The sequence below is a fragment of the Lissotriton helveticus genome, chromosome 5_1 (assembly GCF_964261635.1).
Source record: "Lissotriton helveticus chromosome 5_1, aLisHel1.1, whole genome shotgun sequence".
Lineage (NCBI taxonomy): Eukaryota > Metazoa > Chordata > Amphibia > Caudata > Salamandridae > Lissotriton > Lissotriton helveticus.
The window spans coordinates 18,576,053-18,593,280 of record NC_136065.1 but is presented as its reverse complement, the minus strand read 5'-3'; the positions used below and the strand labels follow the sequence as shown (position 1 = coordinate 18,593,280).

The 17,228-nt window shown below is 46.9% G+C and overlaps 1 protein-coding gene across 2 annotated transcripts in view; it reads left to right on the top strand.

The window, feature by feature from the left end:
* The window catches only part of RXRB (retinoid X receptor beta), a 149,591-nt gene that overhangs the window by 54,291 nt on the left and 78,072 nt on the right, over positions 1-17,228 (top strand). Inside the window, exons 2-3 of one of the 2 annotated variants that reach the window (XM_078641599.1) lie at positions 12,104-12,342; positions 12,593-12,746. In XM_078641599.1, the coding sequence (XP_078497725.1) occupies positions 12,104-12,342; positions 12,593-12,746 (393 nt within the window). The remainder of the gene's footprint in view (positions 1-12,103; positions 12,343-12,592; positions 12,747-17,228) is intronic. The other variant, XM_078641600.1, reaches the window with a different exon arrangement.

Here is a 17,228-nt window from a genome sequence, read left to right as displayed (position 1 = left end):
GTACCCACTACCTCGGGTCCACCACCGGATAAGGAGGGCAAGAGGATGGATCTGGTGGGCAGAAGGATCGAACGGAATGCCGTGACCCACTGGCGCATGGCTAATTCCAACGCCCTGATAAACAGGCACATGTACCAGATCATGGAGGAGCTGGGGCACTTGGTGAAGGACCTGCCCCAGGATGCCAGGCAGAAGGCCGAATAGCTGGTTGAAGAGGGAAAAAACGCGGCAAATTCTTGCCTCAAGACGGCACTGGATGGAGCAGACACCGCCAGCAGGCTCATGATGATGGGTGTCACGGAAAGGAGACACGCCTGGCTCAGGATCTCAGGTTTTAAACCGGAGGTGCAACACAGCATCCTGAACACACCGTTCAACGGCAGCACGCTTTTCGGAACAACAGTTGATGAAAAGCTCAGTCAACTAAAGAAAGATAACGAAACAGCAAGATCCATGGGAGCTTTGCAGTTCAGAGGCAACAAGAGGGGCACCCCGTCACGGAGGCCCGGCGGGAGAGGTGGAAACCAGCCAGGTACATCACACCAGGCTTTCCAACAAGCGCACCAGGCAGACTCGCAGGCTCAACAGGGGCAGCAGAAGCAGTCCTGGCAGTACCAACAAAGAGGCCAGTCCTTTCGTGGGAGAGGAAATGGACGTGGACAGAACAGGAGAGGGGGACAGCAGCACCCCTCTAAGTAACTTCAAAAAACTCCATGTGCCCGCCCACAAAAAAGATCCCAGGGGGCAGCACGTACAGAGGGGTCAGGACAAACTAGACACCTACGACCACATGACACCAGTGGGAGGAAGATTAAGATTTTACCTCCGAGAATGGAGAGAAATCACATCAGACAAATGGGTCCTCAACATTATCCAATTCGGATACTGCATAGAGTTGGAGGGGAGGCCAACAAGCAGAAAACCAAAAAGAAACACTAGCAAGCAAGCAGCTGCAGTGTCTTCAGGGGGAGGCAAAGGAACTCCTGCGGAAGCAGGCCATAGAACGGGTACCCTTCAACGAAAGAAACACAGGAATATACTCAACGTACTTCCTGGTACCAAGAGTAGACGAGACAATGAGACCCATTCTGGACTTGCGGTTCCTGAACAAATTCATAATAACGCAAAAATTCAAAATGACCTCCCTGCAAGAGGTGCTCCCACAATTGCAGATCGGGGACTTCATGATCACAATAGACCTCAAAGACGCCTACCTGCACATCCCAATGAACAGAAAACACAAACACATGCTCAGGTTCACCATTGGAGAAAGCCACTACCAGTTCACGACACTGGCCTTCGGACTAAAATTAATACCAAGAGTTTTCACAAAGTGCCTCGCAGCAGTCGCAGCGCACCTACGAAGGCAAGGAATACACGTATACCCTTACCTAGACGACTGGCTGGTGAAAGCAAACTCATACCAGAAATGCAAGCAGCACGCACATACAGTGACAAGCACGCTCATAAGCCTGGGGTTCTCCATCCATTGGAAGAAATCATCAATGGAGCCGGAACAAGTGAATATCTTCCTGGGAGCACAGATCAACACCTTACAGGGCAAGGTGTTCCCCAGCGAGAAGAGGGCGAGGGCGCTGGTGAAGGAAACTCGCCTCTACCGGAAGGAACAAGCTCGGACAGTGAGGACGGCGAGCAAGATCATGGGCATGATGGCATCATGCATCCACCTGGTACCAAATGTACGGCTCCACATGAGACCTATTCAAGAATGGCTACAGGAGCAATGGTCACAAGCTACAGGCGGTTGGGAGGATCTAGTGGTTGTAACGCACGCAGTGCAGAAGGAGATGGCATGGTGGACCATGGAGAACATAACAAGGGGAAAGCATCTAACGCCCCCAACGCCAACAGTGACCATCACCACAGACGCATCCCTGAAGGGATGGGGCGCTCACATGGAGGAGCTCAAGGTGAGGGGACTGTGGACGCCAACAGATGCGGCAAAGCACATCAATTACCTAGAATTGAAGACAATCTTCCTTGCACTGAAAGCCTTTCAAACAAGACTGTACAAACAAAAGGTGTTGATACTAACAGACAACACCACTGCGATGTTTTACATCAACAAGCAGGGGGGGGGCACACAGTCAGCCCCGCTTTCAACGCTGGCGCAGGAAATATGGAGATGGGCCATCCCTCTCAAGATAGACCTGCTAGCCATACACCTGCCAGGGAAGGACAACATACAAGCAGATTGGCTCAGCAGACAGACATCGGCATCCCACGAGTGGGAGCTCAATGCTCAGGAGACAAGGTGCCTGTTCGACAGATGGGGAACACCATCGGTGGACCTGTTTGCCACACGCCAGAATGCAAAATGCCAAAGCTTCGCATCCAGGCAGCACGAGGAGGGGTCACTGGCGAATGCCCTATGGATAGATTGGTCAGGGACATTTGCTTACGCCTTTCCCCCGATACCACTGATGCACAGAGTGCTGAACAAGTGCAGAGCGAGCAACATGACACTGATACTGGTCGCACCACAGTGGGCGAGGCAGACATGGTACTCGCAGATCATGGAGATGACAGTGTGCACCCCACAGATTCAGCAGGAGGAAAGACCTACTCTCCATGCAGAACGGAGAGGTGCTACATCCAGAGCCAGAGAGCCTGAGTCTAGTAGCGTGGCTCCTGAGGACATAGAGTTCGCACATTTGAGACTGCCAGAAAGCACCCTGAGGGTCCTTCGGGAGGCACGAAGGCCCAGCACTCGGAAGTGCTACGTTGCGAAATGGAAAAGATTCACAATATGGTGCAGACAAGAAAGACTTCACACTAAAATGAAGAAGGACTCCACAGTGCTAAAGTACCTGACACACTTGCTGGAGAAGAACCTTAGCTCATCCTCGTTAAGGGTTCACTTGGCAGCGATAGTCGCCTACACAAGGGGAGAAACTGGCAGGAGTTTCTTCACATCACAGGTGGTGAAGAGATTCCTAGAAGGAGCGAAAAGGATCGCACCACCCAAGCGGGTGCCGCCACCTGCATGGAACTTGAACACAGTCCTAACGGAACTCATGAAAGAGCCCTTTGAACCACTTCACAAGGCCTCCCTAAAGATGCTAACTATGAAAACAGCTTTCCTGGTTGCAATAACGTCCTTACGCAGAGTAAGCGAGATTCAAGCGCTGACGCTACAAGAACCCTACATACAAATACACAATGATAGAGTTGTGATGAGGACTGACCCACACTTCATGCCGAAGGTGGTATCCAAATTTCATATGAACCAGTCTATACAGATACCGAGTTTTTTCCAAAAACCAACAACTAGCGCAGAGCGAGCTCTGCACACCCTGGACGCCAGAAGGGCAGTCATGCACTACATTGTAAGGACGAAGGGACACAGGATGACAAAACAGTTCTTTGTGTCATTCGCCAACAGCTTCATGGGGAAAGCAGTAACCAAAAAGACCATTGCACGATGGATCGCACAGACAATTCAACTCTGCCACAAGCGTGCAGGACAAGAGCTGGCAGAGGGGACACGTGCCCACTCCACTAGGAAGAAGGGCGCTACAATAGCCTTCCTGGCTAACACACCCATACAAGACATATGCCTGGCGGCAACATGGGCTTCGGTGCACACGTTCACGAAGCACTACTGTGTGGATATACAAATGAACAAGGAAGCTCAAGTTGGACAGAAGGTGCTACAGCACATATTCAATACCCAACGCTCATCTTCCACCCAGCCGCCACAGAGATGAGAAACAGCTACAAAATCTATGCACAGCATAGTGAATCCAGAAAGATTCACGCTGCAAAACGAATAGTTTTCTTACCTGTCGGTGTAGTTTTGCAGCTTGAAGATCTTTCTGGATTCACTAGAGAACCCACCCACCTCCGCCAGAAAGATGAGGCTGGAGAGAGAAGAGGTGGATATAAAAAAAAAAAGGAGATATAAGAACTTAAAAGTACGAAAGCGGTAAAATATCACCTTCATAGAACATTGCCCTTGCTTCGGAAACTAAAGAAACACGGAAAAAAAGAACCCGAAGAGTGGGAGCTTCCGCAGGAAGCATGCCGACGTCACCGGAAATACACCCAAGGGGGTGTGACGCCGACGCCCACCTGGGCTACAAAAAAAACCAAAGAAAAGACTACGAATCCGGACCCAACCACAAGACCGCGGAATAATGCACAGCATAGTGAATCCAGAAAGATGTTCAAGCTGCAAAACTACACCGACAGATAAGAAAACTATTCGTTTTGGGAGGTGACATTTCCCTTGCACCCTGAAAATATACATTTTAATGGTGGTAATGGTCTCAAAGAAATGAGAAGTAACTCTGTATCCGAGTCTGGTGGCACGGAAAGAAAGGAACTGACGTCACAATGCGGGAGTGGTTCCGCGTGTCCTTTCTTGAGTGGAATGGAGTCTGTGGATCCGCACGTGTGACCTACCGGTGGGGGAGGCGCTGCTGAAATGTTCACAGATCCTGTCGGAGGCCTGGGTAATTTACAAAAGGTGGGACGTCTGCTGCTAGATAGCGCCTCTAACATACAGAGTGTTCCTGAATGTAAGTAACATGTTCTTTAAAGGCATCTTTATTGGTCAGTCACTTTCGGAATGAATAGTACACCTGTTCTTTGCCAGCTCGATTTCTGCCTCCAGAACGTGTCATCAAGGCTCCTTTGAAGACGGTGCAAGAATAGACCCGCTTGGAACGCCTGGTTATTTGAAAGAATTGAATCAAGCCACTTCGCTTGTTGCTCCTTAATGTTGAAAACCCCACTATTGGTCATGAAGAATTTGGAAGGTCTCCACTTGTAATGTTCTCTTCCCTCCGTGATCACCTCTGGGAACATTTAATTTACAGAGTGGGCGGTGGTAGGCCGTAGCTTTAGTATGCTTCAAAAGTGAGCTGAGTACTGTGCCTGTATGTCTTTCAGTTTTAAAAACATTTTTTAAACTTTTTTTTTGTCTTCCTTGTGTTTGAAACTGTTTTCAGTTTACAGTAATTTACAGCTGATCTGGTTTTACTTACGCCAGTTAAAATGTTTGTGTGATGTACATCAAACCTCAAAGATTTCTATTTTAAATGTGCTTTCTTTCTAGAAAGCACACCCACACTTCTAGTAATACAAAATATGTAATGTAGTGTTTATTTTTAATTTACAGTTTTCATTTCACGTATATGGCAGCGACATTTAGGTGGCATAATTGTTTCTTAGCTTTTCTTTTTTGTATGTGGCATGTTTGCTAAAAAGAAAGTTTAAAAAGTACCCTTTGCTCCTAGCTGCCAGGCCTATTTTCTTTGGCAATGCCTGTTTTACATGTTTGTGTCACCCTAGAGAGAGAGCTATACCCTTCGGGCTTTGTTCCAAAGGTGGTATTTGAGTTTAGCTGGTCTTTGTTTCACCCCTCTGCTTTTATTTTTTATGGTAGGGGATTTCATGAATGAATATAGAGGTTGGTCCTGGGTCTGACCTTATGGTACTGAGGAAAGTCCTTTACCTTTTCTAAGGAGGCACAGTCGAAGTCTCACTTCAACAGTCATCATGCACCCTTTACCTTTAACCCTTGAGGACAGTGGCAGATGAGTTTAAATTACCTTGAATAGGGGTTTTAAACAGTAATCTGTTAATCTGATTAAGGGACGGAAAGTTTCTTCTATGGTATCAAGATAGATGCAGGCACGCGTTTAAGGCCAGTAATACAATTGGTTAATTGACGGGCATTTTAACAGGCAATACACTTGGTAGCATTCCTGTCAATGGCGACTGCAGATCTTGGGCACACTGGTGAATACTGGGCAAAAGTGTTACTTTGGTCCCCCAGTTTCATTTTTGTCTTTCTGAAAAGACTACAACATGGATTGTCAGAGAATATCACTTATGGAAGTAGAAGGAATTTTACTTCTCTGTGAATATTAGATATGAATCTTGTTTCCAGAGCTTCAGGTCATGATTGAGGGTTTTGATCGAGGTGATTTTTCTTTTTTCGTGTTTTCACTGACAAAGAAAGCACCTAACTTAGTTACGCTGCTGGCACTAGAGACTACTACTGGGTGTTTGGAAGACCACTCGAACACTTTGAACTTGTATAGGGGCACCTTATCTTTTCTGGCATCTAGCTTTGGGGTCTGTACTGTATTCAGAAAAAACACTTCATGTTTATCTTTTTAAACTTTCAAACTATAGGCAAATGTTGGTCTCTATATGGTATCTCTATAGCACAAACTTGGTCAAAAGGCAGTGGGCGCGGTTTATTTATTTCGGATATTTATTTGGTGCATGCTCACCAACGATATTGGTTTGCTTTGCATGGTAAAAATAAAGTTGATGCTGTGTGTTAACTAGAATTTGCAAACGTGGAGGAGTGCAAAGGGGAGGTGTGAAGACACTATAAATGAGGTGGCTTAATGCAGGAGGGGGACATTTGGTGGAATGGGGAAAGTTATAGTAGGGAGTTGAAGGATATGGGACGGGGTGAGTCGGAGGTGGGGTTGAACTGGGGAACCGGAGAAAAGGGAGGAATTATAAGTGAAGAGCAGGGGACAAGAATGGGAAGATTGAAGGAAGATGAGCGAATCTGGAATGTATACTGAACCACTTTGACAGTGAAAAAAAGTGTAGTTAAGATCCGGTCTAAACAGGTGTGCTTATAACAGACAACAGAAGGAGAGAAGGGTTGATGCAGTTCTGATTTCAATAGGAAGGTTGATCCACAGGGTTGAGACCACTCCTGAGAGAGACTGCAAGTAGCCCTCTGAGTACGGGAGAGTTTGTGGTAGGAGTGCTCAGTGTTTTCATGAATGAGGAGATAGTTGATTGACTCTTAGGGAAGAGGTTGATGAAGAACATATTATGAAAGCGCTAAAGCTGTTGGATCACTCGGTGACTTTGAGCCTCAGCGGGACCTACCCCAGTGGTGAGATGCTATTTATTAAGTTCCATTTGGTGCCTCAGTCATCACAGTTTGAAACCCATCACTAATGACAATGCTTGCCACCTTCTCATTAGCTGTTTTCTCTAAATTATAAGACCAAAGTAAATAGATTTTGAGGAGGTTGGACTCTGTAGTTTGTGCATCTTGGAGTTCACTCTGAACTTCATATTTGTAATATCAGTGTCTTTCCAGTGTTGTAGTAATTTACATTTTGTTCTGGTGGGAATCTCTAAGGGTGCAGCAGATTGTATTTCGATCCAACTGGACTGGAGTGTGTAAGTGATCTGAATGTGTTTGTTGAACAGGGCGAGTCCTCTCTTGGTCAGGGAAGGGTTTCGCCCACAATGAAACATTTATACTTCTCTGAAGAGGCATCAAGATCAGCAATATTTTGTGGTCTGTTGACCTATGAACCCTAAACGTGATAGCTTTGAGATTGCTGGAAAGTGGCAGGTGGACTGCAGTGTACATAGATATTTAACAAAAGTAGCAATTGTCAGGCAATTTTACTGCTGTTCTTTTTAGGTCTCGCTACCGATGCAGCGCCATGCAATGCTCGCGTAAGCGATACTTATTGTTGATGGGTAGCTTAGCGATGTGGGACAGGAGAGGTGCACGAGCTTGCAAAACACATTGGAGACAATGGCTGTGACAGCGCGCTTTTGGAGACATGCACTGTGAACACGCGCGTCTCTTCTCGCGCTTTAACTTTAGCGAGCGGCTTTTGAAGATATGCGCTTTGAACGCGCACGTCTCTTCTCGCGCTCCCTAGCGCTTTCGCTTTTGCGAGCGGCGCCTGGACAGCCTCGTCAGGATCGCACCACGGCTCGCCTCCTGGTCAGCCTCAGAGGTTAATGGCTTTCTCATGGAGGTTTGTGTGGATTCTGTGGAGTCTGAGGTAAGGGAGACGTCTGACCAAGCACACTGGTCACTGACTGTCATAGGCGAAGCAAGAGAGAGCAACACCCCCCCCCTCCCAGCTTCGTAAATGCCTGCATTTCAACTGCGTGTTGAGATGTGTGTTCGTTTACTTTCGGCCTACATAAAAAAACTACTGTTTTTACTTCCGCTGACTTTCTCCAGCAAAACCCCCCTCCCCCAACCGGCAGCTTCCTAAGTGTCCGCGTTTCAACTGCAATCGTTGTGAAGTGTTAATTTGGAGGCAATTAATAAATAATGACTCCAACTCGTAGAGTGTAATTCATATCCTTGCGAATGCTTTACATAGCTGGTTCAGTCTACCATAGTCGTCCAGTCTCTACCATAGTCGCTCAGTTTTATAGTAACTGCGAAGAAAGCACCCGACATATTCAGCAGGGACAGCACGCAGACACCGGCTTAACCATTGGCAAGTGACGTTTTAGTTTTATGTTTGAAGCCAAACTGTTGTCGTTTACAATGTCTGAGAAGAACAGGGTAATTGAGGTAACGCTGTTTTCAGTGACATACGTAAGCCTCTAAAAGGTACAGATGGAGAAATAGTGAACGTGTCTACTGACAACAACAAGATATAAAACGAAGGGGAACATAGAAAAGGGGCCAGAATAGGTGAGCAAATGTGCTGCAAGGCAAGATGCTAGTGGTTTGAAGAAAAAAAACGGCGCTTACAGTTCGTTGCATTAATATTTAAATCGCAGCAGAAGTTCCGATTTTCTCCCGAAGCAGAGTTGTGTAGAGCTTAGCAGTCTTCACAATGTTAGCATTTTTTTTTTTAATGCAGTGAGTTTGTGAAAAAAATTGTTTTGACCATTCCTAACCTCTGATGACTTGCTGCTTCGGTATCATTGCTTTTGCAGAATCCACTACTTTTCTTAATAGTCTCACTTTCTTGAGTTTCTGTGCCCACTTGGAATTGTTGCCCTCATGAATGAATACTCATTTCTATAGCGCGTGGTTACCCGGAGGCATCCCAGCACTGCAGTGCACCAATTCATCATCCGAGAGATTACAGAAATAGGAAGGTTTTTAACATTTTTCTAAACCTAGTGTGGTTCTCTTCTATCCGAATAGAGTCCGGCAGATTATTCCAGAGCTTAGCTGATTGGACAGAAAAACGTCTGCCGCCCATGCGGATTCTCCTTATTCGTGAGACTGTCAGAAGATTCTTACTACTAGATCTCAAGGTCCTATTGGTTTGGTAAGGGCGGAACAGAGGTTGGATTAGACCAGGACCTATCTTGAGGAGGGCTTTATGAACAATGGTCATCGCCTTGAATTCAACCCTTTGTTGTATTGGCAGCCAATGGAGTTGTTGAAGTGCTGGTTTAGCGGAAGTTCGACGCGGTATCTTTAGAAGCATCCGGGCAGCACAGTTCTGTACCGTCTGAAGGACCCTGAGTGTCCCCAGTGGTGCGCCTAAATATACTGCGTTGGCATAGTCCAGGCGTGTTAGAATCAGGGCCTGGACTAGTATCCGCCTTGCTTCGAACTGAAGCAATTCAATAATTTTCCTAAGGGCTCGCATCAGGGCGAAACAGGTTGCTACTACCTTTTGAGCTTGTGCCAAAAAGTGAAGAGCTGGGTCTAGCCAGACCCCTAAACTCTTAATTTCCTTTTTGGGAGTAGGGGGGTGTCCTAAAATAGTAAGCCAAAAATATGTTTATTTTCACAACAAAAGCCATAAAACCGTGTGTAGCGGGGGGTGGGGGTTGCACTTCGATAATACATCCCAAGGCTGCGATTCCTGGACGCAGCGACCTTTTAGGTTTGTGAAGGGAAGTGACATTGAAGCACAGGGGTAGTGCTATCTTTTGGCACAGCTGACAACTATCGTCGCTCCCACAAACATGCACACAGTTTTTGAAACTTCCTTCTAACGGCACCCCATAATTATGGCATGCTTTTGTTGCAATTGGTGTTGCAATATTTAGCAATGCCAATAGCTCAAACGTAATTAATGTGAGACCTATTGCAAATGCTTGTTTCCTTTTCTTCTGGGTGAGTGTTCAACACACTGCTGTCCTAAAGTTTACTCCGGTGTATAAATAGATTTATTGAGAATCTCGCCGTCATACAGGAGTACTTGAGGGAAAATGTACCTTCTATTTTGCATCGCTTGAGCTGCAGTTGTTCAGGGAGTGCTCTGGGAGAAATTTGTTTTCATAATCCTAAATAACCAGGTATAGTTCCTGTGAAGGAAAACTCCCCATAGCTGCAGATGGAGAGTGACTGGTTGAGTTTTGATGGATTGATTGTGCTTGTCTACAGACTGTATTAAGGATCCAGTTAGGGCAAGGTTAACTCTGCACAACAATTTTAGGCCATTGCAAAGATCAAAAGTACTCCATGGCTTCCACAGGGTAGTTAAGAGGAGAGTATACAAGCAGTCATGGTGGACATTGCTCCCACAGGCTCCAATGTCTCCTTATAGGTGTTGGGAGATGGCAAAAATGCACAAAGTTCAGAAAGCTCCCCTATCGCTTTCCCTTCTACCCCAGAGACTGCATGCACATTCATGTTTCTGTGCAGCTCTGTGGATGGGGCGGTGCCAACGGCCTTCTGGAAGCCCCCGAGAGACTGGAGAATACAGTCTGACTACTGAGAGGATTTGTTTATTCTTCTTACACTCGTCACGTGAGCCTCGGATACCCGGTTACTAGCCTTTATGGTTCGAGAATCTTGGGACTCAGAGCAAGACAGGATATTGGGGTGGTCTGCCTCTGAGCTCTCCTGAACTGATTGCTTTTGTGATGCATTGATACCCATGGTGTTTACGGCACATGCAGTAATGCTTTCTTCTCAAAGACCAATTAGTGTAACTATCTAGCAATTGAAAGTATAAAAATACAATCTTTCCAGTATAAAAAGGGAGGGGTGTCAATGTGTATTCAAAATAGTTGGAATGCAGAAGAAAATTCAGGTTAATAATTGTGTGCTCACCAGCTTTGAGTAGAGCAATAATTGGGCAGGCGGCAGCAGTGTTAGGGGCAATAAAGCAAAGGCCGAAGACCTGGATTTTACAGTTCTTTTTTTATTGTAACGCCATTGTTACAAAGGGGGGGGGGGTGGCTACCTAATTCACAATGTGTGGGTGGTTTGTTGTGGAATCCCTTTACAAGCTGTCCATAAAGTCACTGAAGCACAATGAAAGTTACAATTTTCTTAAGTTTCCAGGCCTTGTGCTGGCTGACCCTATTGGTTATGATCAAGACGTTCTGTGGCTGTCCATCACCTTGGAGCCAATGAAAGCACACACATGGGTAGGAATAGACCCCCACAAACATATTTAGAATCTTTGGATGAGTGGGCCGTCATTTCTTTCCTTGTTGGTGGTTAACTCTCTAGGGACAGCACAATGTATGTCACACGCCTGGTTTCTAGCCATTCTCTCTGTAGCTAATTTGGAGCTAAGGGACAGGCATACATTTGATGAGGTTGCAGGGAGCCTTTGTATTCACATCCAATATCTCAGGCTGTTGTTGTAAGGAATCTGTTGGTCCAGCTCCCACCCTGGGGGTTGAAGCTAATCCATGTTGTGGCGTTCTCAACATAAAGAAATGTGTATTGGGGCTTTAATGAGTTCAGTGCCAAAGGCAATCCCAGCGCTGCGACCCAAACTGAAAAACTAGGACCTAAATACTTATGGGGAGTCACATTTTAAATTTTTTCCAAAACCACAAGCGAGTGGGTTTGTGATCTAAGCCTAGCAGGAGGGAGAGTTTGGCAAATCCTACAGAGAAACACCAGCTCATCCAATATGAGGAACAGTAATCAGATCGAACACTGCGTATGCAGCAGAGAGGATAGCATCTCCTGGCCTGACTTTGGTTAGAGACCGATCCTAATATATTGCCTGGGTGGATGGAAAGAAAAGCACGTCAGGAATCTCATGGGGATCCACTCCTTGACAGTGGAAAAGCCAACGGCTGAGATTCTCAATAACCTTGAAGGTCCTAGATTCTTTCTAGCACATTTCGTGTATGAAACTAACTTCACATTACAAATGTAACTTGATTTCCCCTCTTCTCAAAATTGATTTCTTTCCTACAATGTCCAATAATACATTTCAACATTGTTTCATGGTTTGTAAAGAGTGCTCACTTCTCCATGGTTCTTAGTCTGAGACGCACATTGCACCCTTCCATTGTAGTACAATGCTATGTAAAATGAATGTATCTTGTTGTAATCTATAATTAGCAAAGCATTACTTTATGCTAATCCGTTCTCTCCCTTACTTTCTTTTCACAGACTGCAGGAGTCCAGACAGTTCGTCCCTCAGTTCTTCCCCACACCCTCGTCCATTCTGCCATTCTCCCCCTTCTCCGACTCCTCTACATCCCTCCATGATCGGCTCAGCGATGACCTCCTCTGTTAATTCGCCCATGGGGAGCCTGGGGTCCCCATTTTCAGTCATCAGCTCATCTCTGGGCTCCCCTGGCATGCCCTCCACCCCCTCCATAGGATATGGACCTGTGAGTAGCCCTCAGGTAATTGAAGAAAAAGGGGTGTGCAGTTGGGGTGGTTGTGCAGGGGCTGGGAGGGTAAGATGACAGTATTTCAATGTCTGGTGACAGTCACAGCTTGGTTGTTGACTACTCTTGGTGGTGGAGGGTGTGTGCAATGATGACTGATGGAGCACAGTCTGAGGGGTAGCAGCACGGAGTATGGCCACTTGCTGCTGAACAGTACACAAGAACACTTCCAAGTTTGTAACTCTTTCATTTTTTCCCCTTGCAGATTAATTCCACTGTAAACCTTTCGGGCCATCATACAGTGAGTAGCTCTGATGATGTGAAACCGCCACTTGGAATGAGGGGGCTGCCTTCCCACCCTCATGGAGGCATGCTTTCTAGCAAGAGGCTCTGTGCGATCTGTGGTGACCGGTCTTCAGGTGAGGTGCTGTCATGAACGTGTGCTTTGTTAGTTATTCTCATACTAGCAAGAGAAAAGTAAACTGTACTGCTGGTTCTTCAGGTGCCGGAGGGGGTGGAGATGTCCCATGGTTCACATGTGGAGTGGAATGGGCCTTTAGGTGCACTAGTGGAATATGTGCCATGGTTCACCTGTAGAGTGGTTGCAGGGGTGGTAGATGTTCCATGGTTCACCTGTAGAGTGGATTTATGACCCCCAGGTGCAGGGGTGAAAGATGAGCCATGGTTCACATGTAGAGTGGATTGGGACCCTCGGGTGCAGGGGTGGTAGATGTTCCATGGTTCACCAGTAGAGTGGATTGGGACCCTAGGGTGCAGGGGTGGTAGATGTGCCATGATTCACATGTAGCGGATTGGGACCCTTGGGTGCCGGTGTGAAAGATGTGCCATGGTTCACATGTAGAGTGGATATGGACCCTCTGGTGCAGGGTTGGAAGATGTGCCATGGTTCACATGTAGAGTGGATTGTCACCTTCGGGTGCAGGGGTGGAAGTTGTGCCATGGTTCACATGTAGAGTAGATTTTGACCCCCAGGTGCAGGGGTGAAAGATGAGCCATGGTTCACATGTAGAGTGGATTGGGACCCTCGGGTGCAGGGGTGGAAGATGTGCGATGGTTCACATGTAGAGTGGATTGGGACCCTAGGGTGCAGGGGTGGTAGATGTGCCATGGTTCACATGTAGCGGATTGGGACCCTTGGGTGCCGGTGTGAAAGATGTGCCATGGTTCACATGTAGAGTGGATATGGACCCTCGGGTGCAGGTGTGAAAGATGTGCCATGGTTCACATGTAGAGTAGATTTGGACCCCCAGGTGCAGGGGTGGAAGATGAGCCATGGTTCACATGTAGAGTGGATTAGGACCCTCGAGTGCAGGGGTGGAAGTTGTGCCATGGTTCACATTTAGAAAGGATTGGGACCCTCGGGTGCAGGGGTCGAAGATGTGCCATGGTTCACATGTAGAGTGGACTAGGACTCCCCTGTGTAGAGTTGCCTGCCCCCAGGCAAATGGCTGGTTTCTCTCTGGGGGTGGGCTCCCTCCAATCCTTCGTTGTCCTCAGCGCCCAGGGCTACGCCTCTCAATGTAAGGCGGGCCCTGCCAGGGGGATTCCAGGCAGCCCATGTCAGGAGACGGTCAATCTTGTGTGACAGCCCCGGTCCCCCTGACGGTGTAGGCCGCTGCCCCCTTCACCAAAGGGGGGCCGTACTAGGAAATCCAGCCGATGCCTGCCTGGTCTCGTCGCGTCTCCTAGGTGCTCTCTTCCCTTGAGCACAGTGCTCCTTTCGGGAGGATAAGCAGCGTCTGGGGACACGAAGAGCAGGCAACTCCCCTGCACTTGCCGGTCAGTTAGGAGTGCTCCCCCAATTAGGTAGCTCTCCCCTCGCCTGGGCTTCAGAAAAGCGCTACACATGCGCTTAATTCTTTGCGTGAGGTGGGGGCAACCAAAGGGGGAAGCTTAATTCTTTGCGTGAGGTGGGGGCAACCAAAGGGGGAAGCGCTCTTCACACACTGTTCAGCAGTAGGAGCCTACACTTGGGCAACAGACTTGGGAGCGCAGAAACCCAAGCGCTCACAACACACAGTGAAAAATCACCCAGGGCAAGCAACACCGTGCTGGGGAGTTGACTGGGGGCCCGAGCAGGGAGCAGGCTCAGGCCAGCACACTGGCAAAGTCCAGATGGCGATTCCCTGGAAGCACAGCAATCCCCCCCCCCCCCCACCACCACCCCCCCACAAGCATCTTCTTCCAGTTCGAGTTCAAGAAGTTACAACTAAGCTCAACATTTCATGGGGTCACAGCCCCTGTATTTTTACTACTAACAGTCTTTGTTCTGCCCCCTGGCACAGAACTCTGAGCCCAGTCCAAACCAGCTCTGGGGGCCACTTTGCAAGTGCACCACAACCTTCATTGTTCGTGTGAGCCTTGGCCCCAGACATACCACAGGGGGCGGAGCTATCATTGTGGAAGGCAGGCACAGCCCTATTCGGGTGCAGATGCTACTCCTCCCACCACTCCAAATGCAGACCAGGCTTATTCAACCTAGTGCCGACTTATCCAGACTATCTGGAGCCACTGCACATCCCCTCTCCCCCGTCCGTCAAAACCAGACGGTCAACACACAACTGTCGGGCACAAAGACACATAGCACACAGAAATGCCCACTTCTAAAAGTGGCATTTCTGAAATAGTAATAATAAATCTGCTTTCACCAGTAAACAGCATTTATCACCCCTATTCTGAACACAACCAAACTTGATCACGCTACCCCGCTCAGATCAGGAATTACCACTGAAGCACATATCAGTCAATCCCCAATGCATTCCTATGAGAGGGCAGCCTCACAGCAGTGAGAAACCAAATAGGCTGTTTGTCACTACCAGGACATGCCACACATTCGAGGGACATGTCCTACCTTTTACCTACACCTCACCCTGCCCATAGGGCTAGCTAGGGCCTATCTTATGGGTGACTGATGTGTAGTAAAATGGAGTTATGGATGTGGCAACCACTTTATGTGCCACATCACAGCGGCAGTAAACTGCACACGCAGGCTCTGCAGAGGCCTGAGGTTTGAAAGGCTACTTTAATGTGTGGAGGGGGGCGCAAGCAGCACTGCACGCCCACTGTTAGCATTTAATGTACTGGCCCTGGGTATATGAGATACCACTTTACAATGGACTGACAGGTATATTAAATACGCCAAACAGGTGTAGACCAATCTTACCAAGTTTACCATAGAGAGCAAATGCATTTTAGCCCTGAACATCAGTGATTAAGTGCTCAGAGTCCTAAAACCACTAGCAACAGGTCGAGAAAAATACAGGAGGAAGGCAAAAAGCTCTGGGATGACCCTGGAAAAAGGGCCAAGTCCAACAGACACTGAATTACATCCCAACAACTTTGAGGATGCTGCTAGTGGTCTTCCTATGCATGAATCAATTTCCCGAACACCACTTCCACAGGAAGTAGCCACCACATCACCCTCCTTTCACTTCTCATCTGGTTCTCCACACTCTGGTTCTGGCTCTAGTTGTTCGGCTCCTACACCTCGCGTGATCACCACCAGACTCCCTTCTATCCTCACCCAGCAGATGACTCTTGAGGATTATGATGTTCAACCATGAGATCATGTCAAACGCCTCCAACCTCTGCATATCCTGCATTCAATTTTAACCACCGTCGCTTGCAAGGCTTACCCCAACCTTCATAGTGCTAGCCTTCCAGAAATGACTGCCTCTTTTTCAACCAGAGTGGTGTCTTTCAGTCAGAAAAGTCATGTCCCTTCTAGGCATGATGGCGTTTTGCATAGCCACAGGTCCCTTTCACAGATTACACATTGGTCCGCCACATCAATGTCTCTCACCAGAGTGGTCACAGGCTCAGCTACAAGATCTAATGCGTATAGGGGCCAGTATTCATCGTTCCCTGCAGGACGGGCCATTTACAGACACCCCACCCCATTCTGCACGTGACCATCACCATGAACGCCTCTTCAAATGGGGCTATTTTCACCATGAAATTAGCCTGCACCTCAGTTTATTCGAAATGCAATTAATTACTGCACAAAGATAAACAGGTTTCTTGTGTTTATCTAGGTAATTTAATTTTTTTACCTTTTTACTTATACCATTAGTTTATAAATGTTCATACATTATTACATCGAAAAGAGAACTCATTCCAAAGACATGACCTCATTCCATAAATATGTGACTAATTATATAAACAAACAATTTAAAACACTTCGTGAAAGAAATAATAGATTGTGCTCATACATTCAATTATTGTGAACAAATATTGTCAAAAACAATTGCATCTTTACATCTTTCAATATTTCATTTGATATCAAAAAAAGAGAGGATGAAAACAATCATCAACCTTCTATAGATGCCTCTACTTCAACTTTTCCTGTTAAATCACTTGGTCAATAAAGTTTGTCCGCAGGGAAGAATAAACATTCCTTGATCTTAACATTAGAATAAATCACAACGTCTCTAACTATTATGAGACCTATGCCGACGCGTTTCGTGTTCTGGTTATCATTCACCGGACTCTCTTCAGGTCTGTCTCAATCTGATCTGGAATAAATTGTTTATGACAAAAAAGATTTATTAAAATGGCTTCCTCAATGCCTAATTATACTAAACATACTTGTATCAGGACAGTTGTACCTGAATGACGTAAACACTTTAATGGCCAACTTTCTGCTTACAAAGTCCGTGGGCTTTGCAGCTTATCAGTGGCGTGAGACAACACAAACGACATCCAGGGGGATCTCTGATTGACCCATCGTTTTATCATTTCAAGAGCATTGTGGTTGCTGGTGCTCTTCTGAGAGGGGTGCTGAAGTAGCCTGTTTGTAATGCAGTTACTTGGTCCACTGTACAGTCCTTCTCTTTTGATTCCGACCTCTGTTTATGTAGGGACCTAGCAAGTTTGCTGGA